This window comes from Scyliorhinus canicula, chromosome 7, assembly GCF_902713615.1.
Source record: "Scyliorhinus canicula chromosome 7, sScyCan1.1, whole genome shotgun sequence".
Classification (NCBI taxonomy): Eukaryota; Metazoa; Chordata; class Chondrichthyes; order Carcharhiniformes; family Scyliorhinidae; genus Scyliorhinus; species Scyliorhinus canicula.
In genome coordinates, this window is record NC_052152.1 from 46,313,402 (window position 1) to 46,331,043 (window position 17,642).

General features: G+C 45.1%; 1 protein-coding gene across 7 annotated transcripts in view; it reads left to right on the top strand.

Annotated features, from left to right (window-relative positions):
• Nucleotides 1–17,642, top strand: part of polq (polymerase (DNA directed), theta) — a 111,750-nt gene that overhangs the window by 19,039 nt on the left and 75,069 nt on the right. For all 7 annotated transcript variants that reach the window (XR_005461267.1, XM_038801912.1, XM_038801911.1 and 4 more), the window contains 5 exons: nt 940–1,099; nt 4,937–5,083; nt 6,693–6,905; nt 10,375–10,517; nt 12,239–12,428. Coding sequence is in view for 6 of the 7 variants with exons in the window: in XM_038801912.1 (XP_038657840.1) it covers nt 940–1,099; nt 4,937–5,083; nt 6,693–6,905; nt 10,375–10,517; nt 12,239–12,428 (853 nt within the window). In the remaining variant the exon portion in view is untranslated. The remainder of the gene's footprint in view (nt 1–939; nt 1,100–4,936; nt 5,084–6,692; nt 6,906–10,374; nt 10,518–12,238; nt 12,429–17,642) is intronic.

Consider the following 17,642-nt stretch of genomic DNA (forward strand, 5'->3'; position numbering starts at 1 on the left):
ACTCAAGATGAATCTAGCCTGGTCCCAGTCGAAAAGACAGGGAACCCACACCAGGATGGGAGGACAATCAGAGCAGCCCCAAAACTAGGGGGCACCCTGGGAGAGAGGGCAGGCTCGCACCCTGGAATTACGGCACCCCCCTCAACCACCCAGACCATCAAAAGAAATAAGGATTGACCATCCAAAAGCTAACAAAAATCTATGTCTGCTTGTTCGTGCCACCGAGGCCCACCTTGCAACACGATCACCACTAGCCACCAAGGGCATCTAAATTAAGAAGAATCTGGGGAATCCCCCCCCCCTCCACCTCGTCAAGTCTGAAGAAAAGCACAAACTGTCAGAACTAACCCCTCCAATCCAGTATGTCACAACAAAACAAAGACCAATGCCATTGACCATCAAGGAACAGTGGTTTAATTCTCTCTTTTATACGAGGTGCTGCTGTCATTTCCGGTGCCCAGGTTGATGCCGGGTGGTTCGTCCCATTTCATTATTTTTTGTAGTTTGATCCAACTAAGTGGCTTGCTGGGCCATTTTAGAGTACTTTTAAGAGTGAACCACATTGCTGTGGGTCTGGAGTCGTGTGTAGGCCAGACCAGGTAAGGCTGCCAGATTTTATTCCTTAAAGGCCATTAGTGAACTAGATGGGTTTTTACGACAATGTGCAGTAGTTTCATGGTCACCATTAGACTAGTCTTTAATTCCAGATGTAGTAATTGAATTTAAATTCCACCAGCTGCCGTGGTGGGATTTGAACTCGCGTCCCCAGAGCTTAGCCTGGCCCCTGGACTACTTTTCCAGTTACATTACCACTATGCTACTGCCAGGACTCAAAATATTGCACCCGTTTCAGAAATCCGAGCTGTAATTATAAATCAAAAATATGTTTGATATTTTGTATATGTTATCTGATTTGAATATGTATGTGATTGATTGTAGGGTGATGAGGATAATATTGTCAGCCTTTGCTATGAGACTGTGCAGGATGGCCATTCTGTCCTAGTCTTCTGTCCTTCCAAAAATTGGTGTGAGAAGCTGTCTGAAACGATAGCCAGAGAGTTCTACCACCTCCACCACAGAACTGCTGCTGGCAATGAAGGTAAGCTGTTTGTAAGTGAGATCCAAGTTCATAAATTTTCTACAGTGCAGAAGGAGGCCTATCGCATCTCCACCAACCCTCCAAAAGAGCACACTACTAAGGTCCTGCTCTATCCCCATAACCCCACGCATTGACATGACAAATCCACCTAACCTTCACATCTTTGGACTGTGGGAGGAAACCGGAACACCCGGAGGAAACCCACGCAGACACGGGAAAAGTGTAAACTCCACGGAGACAAGTCACCTGAGGCTGGAATCGAACCCAGGTCCCAGTCACTGTGAGGCAGCAGTGCTAACCGCTGTGTCACTCTGCTGCCAGTTAAGTGAAGTTGCCCAGAATAATACCAGTTGCAGATGGCGTACTGATCCCCGTAGAGACTGTTGACTTTTAAAAAGAGATTAATTTCCCAGCAACCAACAGAAAGAACCACACATCAAGATTTCACATTTTAAGAATTTCCGGTGACACGATGCAAGGGGAAGACGCGCACGAGGTGGCTCCCACTGGAGAACTACTTCTTTTGCTTTCTTGATGCTGCAGGTTATTTATTCTTTGGAAACTCATAATAGTTACTGGGGTAGAGTTCTCTCTTTGCTGAAATGCTCAGAAGAAACAAAGCTAAGAATGGTTTGAGCAGAAACTTGTCAATGGAGTCTGAAGCCTCTCTGGGCTCAGTGGGAGGTAAGATGGCAGAGTCGGCTTGTTTCTCTCCATCCACTCCACTAACGGCTGAGACTCTCACTAGTATTTTGGCAAAAGAGTTTGACAAAGCGTGTTGGAGGATCTTAAAAGGTTAATCGAAGAGGCCTTGGCCCCCATTTGTGTGGTTCTGGAAAAAACTAGTAAGACTGTTGAATTCCATGGAGTCACGATTAAGAGCATGGAGATGGCTTTATTGGACCACAGTGATTGGATTGCCACACTGGGTCTGATCTGACTTTGGTGGCTGAAATCAATAAGTTGCTAAGAGCCAAGCTGAATGACCTGGAAAATAGGCTCCGGAGGCAGAACATCCGGATTGGGGGGTTGCCGGAAGGGATCGAGGGCCATGCCCCCATGGAATGTTTCTTATTTCTACTCTTCTTGCCAGAGTCACTGCACCATTGTTCTTTCTCCCCACTAGATTCTCTTAGATTTGGAAACAGTTTAGACACAGCATTTTAAGCTCCTTTCCCTGTCGCTCGCTCCTATTTGTAACGATCATCTTTTCCTGTCTTCCGGTTTGGACCTAACATTTAAATGTTGGAAAATGCAGGGTCTGGAGCGTTTTGGGGACCTATTAATGGAGGAGAGATTTGCTAGTTTTAGGGAGTTAGTTGATAAATTTCAACTACCTAACTCCAGCCTTTTTAGTTATTTTCAAGTTCACAAATTCTCACACAAAGCTTTTCCTTCCATTCCTTTGGCGCCACCTTCTTCCTTGTTGAAGAGGATTCTGTCCCTGACTTGGCCTGGCGAGCGGTCTATTTCAGGCCTATACAGCCATATTCTCTCATCGGATTCTGCTCGTTTAAGCGGTGTGAGGGCAAAATGGGAAAGTGAATTGGGCCCTATGCGTACTTGTGAGGTTGGAGTGAGGCCCTTCACAGGGTCAACGCCACATCTTCATGTGATCAGTTGAGCCTAATTCAGTTTTGAGGTGTTACACAGGACGCACGTAACTCGGGCAAGGATGAGTGGATTTTTCCTAAGTGTTAAGGATGGGTGCAATCGCTGTTCTCTTGGCCCGGTTAGCCACAAGAATATGTTCTGGTCCTGCCCCAAACTCTTAGATTTCTGGGCTTCCTTCTTTAATACCAATTCTTTTATAGGCAGCACGGTAGCACAATGGTTAGCACAGTTGCTTCACAGCTCCAGGGTCCCAGGTTCAATTCTCTGCTTGGGTCACTGTCTGTGTGGAGTCTGCACGTTCTCCCCGTGTCTGCGTGGGTTTCCTCCGTGTGTCCCGGTTTCCTGCCACAGTCCAAAGATGTGCAGGTTAGGTGAATTGGCCATGATAAATGGCCCTTGGGTGGGGTTACTGGGTTATGGTGATAGGGTGGCGGTGTGGGCTTGTGGGGTTCTCTTTCTAAGGGCCGGTGCAGACTCGAAAGGCCAAATGGCCTCCTTCTGCACTGGAATCTGTATACCATGTCGGAGATATTCCATGTGAATTTACACCCATCTTCGCTAGTGGCCATATTTGGGGTGTCGGATTCATCGGTGATACAGTCTGGGATAGAGATGGATGTTGTCGCTTTTGCCTCACTGATAGCCCCGAGGTGAATATTATTGGGTTGGACTTCTACTCCGTCAGTGCCTCTGCTTGGTTGGGTGACTAATGTCATTCCTACACTTAGAAAAAGTCAAATTCTCCATCAGGGGGTCAGTTGAAAGGTTCTATCTAAGATGGCAACCATTTATTTCCTTTTGTTAAGGATCTTGTCACCATCGGCTGTTGGGGGGTTCGGTTAATTATGTGTTGGGTTTTCTTTTATTTTCATTATTTGCTAGTGATTTTTTGTATTCTTTTGCTCTGGTTTGTATTGATTATTATGAAAAATCTTTAATAAACATATTAGAAAAAAGATTAAGAGACAAAGAGGGAATTTGCTTGGTCAAGCCCCCTGACCACCATAATTGGTGATCATTGTAAGTGGAATGTGCTATGAATCAATTACTGAACATAAATTGTAGCCCCTTTGATTCGTAACACATTCTGCTTTCCCTGATCATCAATTATGGTGGTCAGTGGGCTTGACTGAGCAAATTCCCTCTTTGTCTCTTAATCTTATGCTGATTTTAGCTGATTACAGTAAAGACTTAAAATATGAAATCTTTTTTCTAATGTTTATTCAAGATTTTTCATAATAATCAGAGGGACCTGGGTGTCAGAGGGATCTTAAGTGCCAGGGAAAGTTCATGGGCTTTAATAAAAACCAGACAAGATCTGGGCTGTATAAATAGAAACATAGAGAACATAAGCAAAGAACTTGTGATAAACTATTAGGAATCACTGGTAGGGATTTTAGAGTATTTTGTCTAATTCTTTATGCAGGTTATCAAGGGTCCTAGGGATGTTGAGATATTTCTACTTCGAGCAAAGAAGGTTAAAGATAATCTTTTTTTTAATTTTTTTTTAAAAATTTAGATTACCCAATTATTTTTCCAATTAAGGGGCAATTTAGCATGGCCAATCCACCTACTCTGCACATTTTTGGGTTGTGGGGGTGAAACCCACGCAAACACGGGGAGAATGTGCAAACTCCACACAGACAGTGACCCAGAGCCGGGATCGAACCTGGGACCTCAGCGCCGTGAGGCGGTTATGCTAACCACTTGGCCACCGTGCTGCCCTGTTAAAGATAATCTTAATAGAGTTGTTTAAAATTATGAAGTGTTTTGGTAGTGAATAAGGAGTAACTGTTTCCACTGGTAGACTATTCATTAACCAGGGGACACCAATTTAAGATATTTGACAAAACTACAGATGTGAGCTGAGAATTTTTTTATTATGCGGTGACTTGTGATCTGGATTGCTTTGTCTGAAAAGCTAGTGGGAACAGATTCAATAGTAACTTTCAAAAGGGAATTGGATATACTTGGAAAGGAAAGATTTACCGGACTGTCGAGAAAAAGCAGGGGACTGCGACTAATTGGATAGATCTTTCAAAAGAGCTAGGATAAGCATGGTGGGCCAAATGATAACCTTCTTTGCAACATGATCCATATTGATAGTCATTCTGTTTAATTATCTATAATTTCTTTTACAATTTTGAGCATAAAATATCATTTTGTATGGTCTGTTGTGATTTGTGTTTTTACCTTGTTTTAATGTTTTGTCTTTTACTGTAGGCTTTATAAAAGCATCCACGTTACTCCCTTTCACACTGCATAGGGATGAACTCCAGGAGACAGTGGATCAGCTAAAGCGCTCACCAGCTGGGCTCGATGTAGTACTAGGCCGCACTGTACCTCAGGGAGTGGGCTTTCATCATGCTGGTAATACAATTTCCATTTTTTTCCTCTTTGCATACTGTAATGTTAACCACTTTGCTGAGATGCTGAAAAGGTTTCATGAAATGAGGCAGATACGTAGAAAAATAATAATTTTGCTGGATAGAATGAGGGCTGATACAATTGTTTTTTTTGGTTCAGTTTTCATTTAGACGAATGATAGTTTCATGTGGGGGTGAAGACGGTGGAGACTATAAATGTTTACCCTAAAACAGCTTATTTGGCTTAGTGCTCAAAAGTAGTACTGAACAGGCGTTTGCTAGGCGACAGGTAGAGGGATTCCCTTTGCTGCCCTCGCAGGGGACGATGGACAGAGTGCTTTCGGGGGTGTGGGTAGGAGAGGGGAAGGTGTCTGACATCTATAAGGTAATGCAGGAGGTGGAGGAGTCGTCAGTGGAGGAGCTGAAGGCTAAATGGGAGGAGGAACTCGGGGAGCAGATAGAGGACGGGACTTGGGCGGAGGCCTTGGAGAGAGTCAACTCTTCCTCCTCATGTGCAAGGCTTAGTCTCATCCAATTTAAGGTGCTGCACCTGGCCCACATGTCCGGGACTAGGATGAGTAGGTTCTTCGGGGGTGAGGACAGGTGCACCAGATGTTCGGGGAGTCCTGCGAACCATGCCCATATGTTCTGGGCATGCCCAGCACTGGAAGAATTCTGGAAGGGGGTGGCGGGGACGGTGTCGAGGGTGGTTGGATCCAGGGTCAAACCAGGGTGGGGACTCGCGATTTTTGGGGTTGGGGTGGAGCCGGGAGTGCAGGAGGCGAAAGAGGCCGGGGTCCTGGCCTTTGCGTCCCTAGTAGCCCGTCGAAGGATTCTGTTACAATGGAAGGATGCAAGGCCCCCAAGCGTGGAGACCTGGATCAGTGACATGGCGGGATTTATAAGATTGGAAAAGGTCAAATTTGCCCTGAGAGGATCAACACAAGGGTTCTATAAACGATGGCAGCCTTTTCTGGACTTCCTGGCTCAGAGATAGGTAACTGGGTCAATAGCTGCAGCAAACCGGGTTGGGGGGGGGGGGGGGGGGGGGGTGCATTATTGTAGTGTTTATTCTGTAACTTTATAGTGTGTTAATTTGCGTTGTTGTTAAAATGCTGGGTTGTTCATGGGGATGGGGCGAATGTATATGATTGTTAATATTATTGTTATTTTCGGTATTTTACTAAGGTGCGTTATTGTTGTATAAAATCAAAATTTCTCAATAAAAATTATTTAAAAAAAAAAAAGTAGTACTGAACCAAGTTTCGGCTGCCGGATGATGAATTCTCACTGTTTTGTTACAGAAATTAATGTGTGCATTTTCATGCAATTAGGGTGTATGTTTGCTTTATGTAGTGACTGAAGTAATAATGGTACTTGCTGCTGGTTGTAAGAAATGGCTCCGCCTTTGAGTGGGGATGACACCATTTCTGTAGGTAACTGTACACCTTTTTATAAAATATGTTGGCCAATTATATCGAGCATTTCAGATGATATATTACATACAGTGATAAAAGGGAGAGTTTACCAGATCGTTATTGAATTACACGGTCGTATTTAATAATCAGTGAATTTATTACCGCCCATTTCTGCTATTCACATTTCCATATCAGGATTGACTTTTGATGAACGGGATATCATTGAGGGGGCATTTCGTCAAGGTTTGATTCGTGTTTTGGTGGCTACATCCACCCTGTCCTCTGGCGTAAATCTACCAGCCCGTCGTGTGATTGTGAGATCACCAGTATTCAATGGACGGCTTCTTGATGTTATCACCTACAAACAGATGTCTGGGAGAGCTGGGAGGAAAGGAGTGGACACAATGGGTAAGCACGGCCAGTTCTTTGAGAAGTATTATTTGTGAAACCTACATTTGGATAACAAGCCAACCAGCTGTGCTTTCATTATTCAACATGCAAAATATTACATCTTTGGTCTTTAGAGGCTAGACCTGATTCAAAATAAAAGGGTGTCCAACATTGCATTTAAATGGGAGAAAAGTTTTGCAAGAAGGATCAGGACTCAACCTACAGATACGCAAGTGCCTTCATCTTATACTGTTAACTCTGCTGCTGTGCAAGGCCCATCTAAACCACTAGAGGTCACACAACTCCTTTCTGCCTCTAGCCTGAATTTGATGCCTATCAGACTGAATATATATGTGTTGCTATCACTAACTCTTTTGGCAAGCACAGTTGCATACCCATTGCTGGTAAGCTATTAACTGACTTCACTAGATTTTCAGAGAGCTAAAAAAAAAATCAGTATGTTAGATTACCAGAAACTGAATGTATAATTCACGAGTACATTTAGATCGGAAGTCAGATTAACAAATCCATGTTATCTGAAGAAAGAAAATTGTAAATCAGTGTATGAGCTCCTTAATACCAGCCTTCTACAAAGGAAGACGAGTTGTTTATCACTCTGTGTAATATTCCTGATCAATCACAATCGTGAGAGCTATTTCCAATTCCTTCAGAGGGAGATTCAATCGTGGCTTTCAAAAGGGAATTGGATAAGAATCCAAAGAGACAATGCCGTGGGAAAAGGGCTGGGAAGTGGGACTAGCTGATTTCTCATCCGTAGAGGTGGCACAGGCGTGACAGGCCAAAAAGGTGTCTCAATTCTATGATTCTATCTAAGATCACCCTTTTCATATGTCTGGCCACCCACAAAGCACTGATTTGGAGTGTGTGGTGTGGGACTGACCGTTCCACTGTGTTGTGAGGACTTGATCATTCAGATCTTCACCATGATGATTAGGATGATCCCTGAAATTATCAGTCCAGTAGCACTCGTTTCCCTTCAAATAAAACTGTCCTATTAGTCTGTTATGAGCTGATCGGGGTGAACTGGCCTATGAGGAACTCGTTTAAATTTTTCAACAACTAATTTCCAATCAGATTCTCTACTGCTATCTTGAGGGGGAAAATATTTGTCCTGCATTGTAATTTTTGAAATTATTTGTTCACCAGATGTGAACATTGCTCGCAAGACCAGCTCAAACGTTTTGTCTGTCCCTAATTGCCCTTGAGATGAAGGTGATAAGCTGCCACCTTGAACCGCTACAGTCATGTGGTGTAGGTACACCTACAGTGCTGTTAGGGATGGTGTTCTAGGCCTTTGATCCAGTGACGGTGAAGCAACAATGATGTAGTTCTAAGTTAGGGTGATGTGTGTTCTGCAGGGAAACCTGTAGGTGATGCTGTTCCCATGCATCTGCTGCTCTTGTCCTTCAAAGTAGTAGTAGAGGTCATAGGTTTGGAATGTGCGGTCAAAGGTGGTCTCCGTATGAGTTACTGGAGGGCAACTTTTATATGGTACACACTGCTGCCACTTTGCATTAGGGCAGTGAAGGGTGTGATTTTTTTTTAAAGTGCTGGTGCCTGTCTCCTTTATCTTGGATTGTGTTGAGCTTCTTGAGTGTTTCTGGAACTGCATGCATCCAGGCAAGACAGTATTCTGACTTGTTCAATATTTTGGGTTTTAGGAAAGTCGGGAATTGAGTTACTCACTGCAGAATTCCCAGCCCCTGACCTGCTCTTGTAGTCACAGTATTTAGAAGTCTGGTCCAGTTATGTTTCTGGTCAGTGGTGTTAAATGTGAACTGTTCCTTGATGGTTATACCATTGAATATAAAGGGGAGGTGACTAGATTCTCTCTTGTTGAAGATGGTCATTGCCTAGCACTTGTGCGGTGTGAATGTTATTGCCACTTATCAGCCCAAAACCCCAATGTTATCCAGGCTTTGCTGCATGGGCTGTTTTAGTATTTGAGGAATTGTGAATGATGCTGACGATTTATCAACAAAGCCGATCCCCACACATGGCCTAACAATGGGAGGAGGTCATTGATGAATCAGCTGAATTTTGTGGTGTCTTGGATATTGCCCTGAGGGAACTCTTGTAGAGTCCTGCGACCGAGGAGAATAGCTTACCTGCTTATCTTGCCCTTGAAAATGTTATTGCGCTCCACCACTTAGGTTAGGCCCGCTTCTAAAGACACAATCTGGTCTATTATCCTTTTGGGACTGTTTCAATACCTTCCGTGTGGCACCACATGCCTCGATGGTTTTATTCATTTTTTCCAGCTTCAAATTGATGTGGGCCGAAGCCTCATCAATTAGTCTTTTTGGGTCAATGCCACACTCTGGTGATGTTTTTCTAGCTCCCCCGCCATTATGCGGTCGGGATCATTGGCTGTCAGAGGCCTGGGTAGCATGGGAGAATAAGAACCCGCCCCGTCATCTTACCAAGCACGGAGTCCTGCAAATTTTCAGAGTTTGAGAAAGGACTGCGGCCCAAATCCTGTTTTCCTTTCCCTTTCTGGGGCATCCTTTTGTATCTTCACACACAAAATCGTTTGATTTTTACTGCATTTGAACTGGCCGTCTGCACTTAAAATAAGCTATTTTATTTTTTTTGGCGGGCGGGGGGGGGGGGGGGGGGGGGGGGGGGGGGGGGGGAAAGCCTCCACATGTGTGCTGCCCCTCTATATAAGTCAGTGAGAAAAATCAGGTTTCTTGATACTTGATGCATTCTATCAAACACTGCCTTGATGTTGGAGGCAGTCACCCTCCCCTCACCTTAGGAATTCAGCTCTTTTGCTGTAAAGGGGTCTGAATTTGAGTGGCCCTAGTGGAACCCAAGCAAGTATCAGAGGCGAGTTGTTGCTGAGTAAGTGCTGCTTGATAGCACTGTCAATGACACCTTCCACCACTTTAATGATTGAGAGTAGGCTGGTCAGGCAGCAATTGGCTGGATTGGATTTGTCCTGCTTTTCGTGGATGAGGCAACCTGTCCAGAAATTGGGTAGATCCAGTGCTGTACTGTACTGGAGCAGCATTCTACCCATGTGTATAACTCCCTGTAGCAGTCCCAAACTTTCCAACTGAACTCTATGTATGCACTTGACACTAGTTCTGCAGATTCACATTAAACCCAAATCATCTGCCAGATAAAATGTGAATGAAATAGAAGTAAATGCATTTAAACTGAAGTGCAATGGACCTGAATTAGAAGCACACAGCAAACAATGCTGAAATTAGTTGGAATTAATTCCAACAAAAGGTTTATACAAATTTATTTCGATATGTTATCCTCTTATTACATACATTGTGATATGTGTTACAATATCAAAAACTGCATTGACTTGAATTATCGTCAAATTTTGGTATATATTTGAAAAAGAATGGGAATTACAATTCACATTTTTTTTCTAAATTCATCACTTGTATAGAGTATTGAGAGTATCAAAAAATGTATTAATAATATTCAACATTAACCCTTGTTCTAGGGGAAAGTGTACTTGTGTGTAAGAATGCAGAGAGAGCAAAAGGAATGAGCCTGTTACAAGGCTCGCTTAAACCTGTGCGTAGCTGCCTTGTGAAGAAGGAGGGCGAGGGGGTCACTACCAGCATGATCCGAGCTATCCTTGAGGTAAGGGGAAAGATCAATGGGACCTGTTTTGAATTGGAGAATCTAATGCATGACCTTTCAGCTCTTGACTCAGCATTTTTAAAACCTGAGAACTTAAACTTACTTAGTTCCTTCTGTTCTGTGTGAGACATTGGACATCAAGACTCTGCCACTGGCACAGGTCCATTGCAATCTCTTTCACTCAATTCCAGGTGGTACTCCACTCTTGAAGGTTCTCATTTAAATTGAAGTGCAATGGACCTGAATTAAAAGCACACAACAAACGATACTGAAATTAGTTGGAATTAATTCCATCAAAAGGTTTATACAGTGGCTAACTGCCACTATCTTCTTTTTCTATCTGGTGTTGTCCATTCTACATGTCTCTGGTGAGGGGAGCAAAATACATGTTTTGCCAGTCTCCATTCTCTCTCCATCATGAGTTGGGCAGGCGTTTCTGACCAGTCCTCTGTAATGCTCCTTCGTTGGTGATGTTGTCTCTTCATGTGATGGCCAAGATTCTTAGACACCAATGTCAAAACATTTTATTTGATCTTCTCTGTTTGGCAAATTGTATTGATTAGAATAAGTCATGCTTGATATTTAAAAGTTTTAAATGAGATTTTGGACACGTACAAGTCTTCAAGCTGTAATCCAGAACCTGCTTGTTGTTTTGTATATAACAGCATTTTCAAACATACAAAAGTGATCAAAATACATTTCTGATCCCATGGAGTCCTGGTTTACAAATAAATGTAATAAGTTGTTGGAAGTGATGGCTTGCATTAGTTTTTCTGAAAACCTCAGACAGAATGGTCTGATCATTCAATTATAGATGGAACTGTCATAGAATTGGTAGAAAAACCATAATAAATTCAGAGGTTTATATTCATCTCTGTCACTGGATTAATAAAACATAAAAGGAGGAATGGATGGCACTCCTACAGAGGATGTTTGTCACTGATCTCTGAGAAGGCTAATGCCAGTCTCTCAGAGGAAAGGCAACCAGCTAATGTGGGCAAAGTTGTAAGAATTGTATACATTTTGATGAGATTATTATCTACTTTAATTAGCATTTTCTGGAGTTTAATCCTAAATTGATCTCACCAATTTATAATCAGCACTGATTCCAATAGTAAATTTTGTTATCAGCAAGGATTTACTGCAACATCCTGAGCTGCCTTTGTAACCGTGGTTATTCATTTTGTCATTCAACCAGAACTATTGGTTATTTTCACACTCAATGTTTAAGCGCGGCTAACTTTGATTCTAAGATGAATAGACAATTATCAGTAAATGTTGAGAAAGGGTTAATTCACTCGGTTTGATTCTAATGGGAAGTTAATAGGATCTGAAATAGTTGATATAAAACAGTTTAGCAGGTCAAACTGAAGCATTATTATTTCCTAGATGTAGACTGGATGGTAAATCTCCAACACTTCCTCGTTGGCAAGTGAAGGATTTATCTGGTACCCTTTGGTAAAGTATAAATTCCAGTGCTTTTACAGAATCCAACAGACTAAGGAATATAGGAAAATAGAAATTGTTAGCACAGATTGTAGTTGATTATGAGAAAGAAAATTGATTCAAAGTCTTGTGTTTGAGGTGGCTGAGAAGTGGAGCTGTATCCAAATTTATGATTCTTTCTAGTTTGGACTGTGTGAGAACAATTTATCAGACTTGAGGAATTCTTTGGACATTGTAGGATTGCAAAAACTGTGGGCTCTTTGTCTTGGTTTCAGATAATAGTGGGCGGTGTTGCCAGTACCCCAGAAGATGTCCGTGTGTATGCCTCGTGCACACTGCTGGCTGCCAGTGCACAGGAGACTGAGGCAGCATCAATCCAGGGCAATGCTATTGAGGACTCTATTCAGTACCTAATGGAGAATGAGCTTATTCAAATACTGGAAGTGGACCAAGAAGGGAATAAAAGTAACTTTTCCTTTACCTCTATCTTATCCTTTGGGAAATAAAGTTTCATATATTTTCCAGTCTTCAGGCCAATAACCTGACTTGCACTTTTCTAAAGCTAGTTCCATACTGCATATCTTCTTTTAGAAATTGTCGTTTTTGTACATCTGTTGTTTAAATTTTGAAATAATTCTGTTTATTCACACATGTTTTGTGATAAGTTGTTTGCCGTACATTTTTGTCAATTATTTTAATTTTGCCTAAGTTTTATTTTACTGTCCTGCATCTGGTACAATTTAAATGAACATGGGAACAGAGTAGGCCAATCAGCCCATCGAGCCTGCTGTGGTGTTCAATTAGATCATGGCTGACCAACTAGCTCAAGGCCACTTTGCCGCACAATTTCCATATCCACTGTTTAGTTTCTGTTCAAGCGAAGTTTCCTTTTTACATACCTAAAGAAGCTTTTACAGTCCGCTCTTTATGTTCCTCCCTAGTTTGCATTCATACTCTCTTTTCCATTTCTGAATCAGCTTTTTGGTTCTCCTTTGCTGGGCTCAAAATTGCTCTTAATCCTCAGACTTACCACATTTTCTGGCATTCGCAATAGCCACTTCTTTTGATCCAATGCAATTGTGGTGGCTCAAGGCAATATGAGGGGGATTTCTAGTATAATAGATCAAGGGTTTACTGGTAATAAGTAAAGGTAAACTATACACCGGTATAGAATCGCTAAACAGGCCTACACACTCTGGCTCCAGGGGTACACTCTGCTCAGGACCCCACTCCCAGGGCCCTACACTTTATCCCCATTGGTTGGTGTTCACGCGCTCCTGCGTGATAGACCCTGAGCTGGTCACGTGGACTGTGAGGCTTCGCCCCTTAAAGGGGCCACACTGCCACATCCCTCTACTTTTTAAGCCGCTCAATAACATATTTCCATGACTTCTGGTGGCGGCTATGGAGGAGTAAGTTGCATATTTGGTGGCTCCCACTCAGGTCGGACTTTTGGACCTTTTCCCCCGATTTTCTACCGGACTTGAACTGTAAAACTGATGACAGAGGCAATTGTGTACTGAATTCCCACATCGGTGCATGGAGAGAAGGACTAGAAGTGCTCGTAAAGGCAGAGACAGAAAGACAGAGAAGACTTGGGCTGAAGCTGCAGCAGGAGATAGCATGGCGGAGGACCCGACCTCTGGTTTGTCGACCCAGCGGTCAACGGAGCAGCTGATGCAAATTATTCAGGAAGGCTTTGCTAAGCAGAAACGGGACTGCTTGGACCCGATAAAAGAGTCGATTGAGCGGCTGGAGCTTAGATTGGATGGCCAAGATCGGGCGATCCAGAAGGTGGAGAAGGCGCTGGCTGAGCAGGAGGAACATCAAACTGTGGTGGAGTTGGACGAGGGGATGCTGAGAGACCAGCAAAAGAAGCCCCGGGAGAAGGTGGAGGACCTAGAGAATAGGTCCCCGCCGGCAGAACTTGAGAATCGTTGGATTCCCGGAGGGGTCCGATGGAGCGGACGCCGGGGCAGACATCGCAGATATGTTTGAGAAGCTGCTGGGGGGTGGGGCATTTTCCTGACCCTTGGAGGTGGACAGGGCTCAGACCACCGGTGAGGAAGCCGCGAACGGGAGACCCCCCTCCCCCAAGGCCAATGGTGGTGAGATTCCACAGGTACTTGGATAAGGAGCGCATTCTACAGTGGGCCAAGCAGACACGGAGCTGTAAGTGGGACCACAGTATCCTGTGGGTCCACCAAGACCTGAGTGTGGAGGTGGCCAGGAGAAGAGCAGGCTTCAACCAGATTAGGTCGATCCTTTTTAAGAAAAAGGTGAAAGTTCGGACTGTTGTATCTGGCCCGTCTCTGGGTCACGTATGAGGAAAAGGACTTTTATTTCGAGTCGCCTGAGGATGCGCTGGACTTTGTGAAAAGGAAAGGACTGGTGATGGACTGAGAACTTTTGAACTTTGCTGCAACGTTCATGTTTTTTTTCTTTTGCTTTCTCTGTTCTTTAAAAAAAGTTTCTTGTTTTCTGTTTTGTGGAAGCTGTTTGTAATGCCTTCTGTATTGATTTGGGAGTGGCAGAGTTGAGTAAGTTAAGGTTTTCATTTGCACTGTTGGGGGATGGAGGTGTGCTTGTTTAGATTTTGGTGTTTTTCTGTCGGGAAATCGTCTGGGGATTGTTTGATGTTGGAGTATGTTTGTATGAGTGGGGTGGTTGGGGAGGGAACAATAGGTGGGAGACTATCTGGTGCCGGGGATGGGGGCCACCAAGCTTGCTGGACGGGCTAGCTCACGGAAGCGCAGTGGGGGGTGTGCATATGTTCGATTTATCAAAGGGGTTGGGTTACAGAGTGTTGTTACTAGGGTGGGAGGGGGGGGGAGAGAAATGTTCTGCTAATGAGGGAGGGACTTGGGCCAAGGGACAGAGAGAAGTATGGGGGCGAAGGCTGCCAGGGGGCAGGCTGGTGGAGGCGCGGAGCATGGGCTGGAGGTGGGCCCAAAAAAGAGGATGGCTGATCGGCGAATGGGGGGTGCAATGAGCCCCCCAGCTAGGCTGATCACCTGGAATGTTCGAGGATTAAATGGGCCGGTCAAGAGGGCACTTATGTTCGCGCATTTTAGGGGACTGAAGGCGGAAGTGGTAATGTTGCAGGTGACGCACCTTAGAGTAACTGACCAGATTAGATTGAGGAAAGGCTGCGTCAGTCAGGTCTTTCACTCGGGACTGGATTCAAAGACTAGAGGGGTCACGATCCTGATCAATAAGTGGGTGGTGTTTGAGGCGAATAGAATATTTTCGGATGTGGGAGGTCGGTACATTATGGTCACTGGGAAACTGGAGGGGGTGCAGGTGGTATTAGTAAATATGTATGCGCCAAATTTGGATGATGTGGAGTTTATAAAGAGGATTCTGGGGAAGATACCGGACCTGGACTCGCACAGGTTCGTAATGGGAGGGGACTTCAACACAGTTATTGACCCTGGCTTGGACCGGTCAAGCCTGAAAGCGAGTAGGGTGCCAGCAATGGTAAAGGAAGTAAAAGGGTTCATGGAGCAGATGGGGGGGTGGGGGTGGATCCATGAAGATTTGGCAGCCGAGGGTGAAGGAGTTCTCCTTCCACTCACACGTGCATAAAGTGTACTCCCAAATTGATTTCTTCATTTTGAGCAGGGCCTTACTGGCAGGGGTGGTGGACACGGGGATCACAATCTCACAAGCTTCGCACTGGGTTGACCTGCAGGTTAGTAAAGACAGTAATCAGCGCCTGCACTGGAGGTTAGATGTGGGACTTTTGGCTGACAAAGGGGTGTTTGAGCGGCTGAGGAAATGTATTCAGAACTACCTGCAGGTCAACGACACTGGGGAAATTTCAGCAGCGATGGTCTGGGAAGCCCTGAAGGCAGCGGTCAGAGCGGAACTGATCTCGATACGGGCCCAGAGGGAGAAGGTGGACTGGGCAGAGACAGACCAACTGGTTAGGGAGTTATTACAGATCGATAGGAGGTATGCGGAGACCCCAGCGGCAGGGCTTTTAAGGGAATGGCAGAGGCTACAGGCGGAGTTCGGCTTTGTTAACCCAAGGGAGGGCGGTGGAGCAGCTGAGAAAGGCGAGGGGGAGATCTATGAGTATGGAGAGAAGGCCAGCAGATTGCTTGCACAACAGCTTAGAAAGAGGGAGGCAGGCAGGGAGATGGAAAGTAAATGACGGAGATGGGAACCTGGTTGGAGATTCAGCAGGGGTTAATAAGGTGTTTTAGGGATTTTTACAGTAGGCTGTGTAGGTCGGAACCCCCTACGGGGCCGGAGGGGATGAGGCACTTCTTGGGGGGGGCTAAATTTCCAAAAAGTGGACGGGGAGCTGGGAGAAGGGCTGGGGGCCCCGATCGGGTTGGAAGAGGTAGTGGAGGGTCTGAAAGCCATGCAGGCGGGTAAAGCCCCGGGGCCGGACGGGTACCCTGGGGAGTTTTATAAAAGGTTCTCTGGGATATTGGGGCCGGTGTTGATGAGGATGTTCAATGAGGCAAGGGAAAGGGGGGTGCTTTCCCCGACGATGTCACGGGCCACGATCGCTGATCCTGAAGCAGGATGAGTACCCGGAGCTGTGTGGGTCCTCCAGGCTGATATCCCTGTTGAATGTGGACGCCAAACTGCTGGCCAAAATTTTGTCCTCCAGGATTGAGGATTGTGTTATTGGGGAGGACCAGACGGGGTTTGTTCAGGGTAGGCAGTTGGTGGTCAATGTAAGAAGGTTGTTAAATGTGATCATGATGCCCCCAAGTTAGGGAGGTGGATGTAGTGATCGCAATGGATGCAGAAAAGGCTTTTGATCAGGTAGAATGGGATTATCTGTGGGAGGTACTGGGACGGTTTGGATTTGAGCAGGGTTTTATTGACTGGGTCAGCTTGCTGTATCAGGTTCCTGTGACAAGTGTATGGACGAATAGGACAACATTGGACTATTTTAGACTGTACCGGGGATGTGACAGGGATGCCCCCTCTGCCCACTGTTTTTTGTGCTAGCTATAGAGCCGTTGGCAATGGCTCTGAGAGCCTCAAGGGGCTGGACCTGGGGGGGGGGAAGAGAGCACAGAGTCTCGCTTTGTGCAGATGGCCTGCTTCTGTATGTATCGGACCCATTAGAGGGGATGAAAGAAATCATGAGGATTGTAGGGGAATTTGGCCGGTTTTCGGGGTATAAGCTTGATATGGGGAAAGGTGAGATGTTTGCGATCCAGGCGAGGGGACAGGAGAGGCGATTGGGGGAGCTGCCGTTTAGATTAGTAGGGGGAAGCTTTAGGTACCTAGGCATTCAAATGGCGCAGGAATGGGACCGGCTGCATAAATTAAATCTGGCCCGACTAGTAGACCAAATGAAGGATGATTTTCGGAGATGGGATGTGCTCCCGTTGTCATTAGCTGGGAGGGTGCAGATGGTGAAGATGATGGTCCACCCGAGATTCCTGTTCGTGTTTCAATGTCTCCCCATATTTATTCTGCGTTCCTTTTATAAATGGGTCAACAAAGTGATCTCTGGCTTTGTTTAGGTGGGCAAGACCGTGCGAGTAAGGAAGGTAATGCTTGAGCGGAGTCGGGGAGAGGGTGGGCTGGTGCTGCCAAATTTTGGTAACTATTACTGGGTGGCGAATATAGCCATGATCAGGAACTGGGGTGGTGGGGGAGGGGTTGGCATGGGAGCGTATGGAGGCGGCTTCATGCAAGGGAACC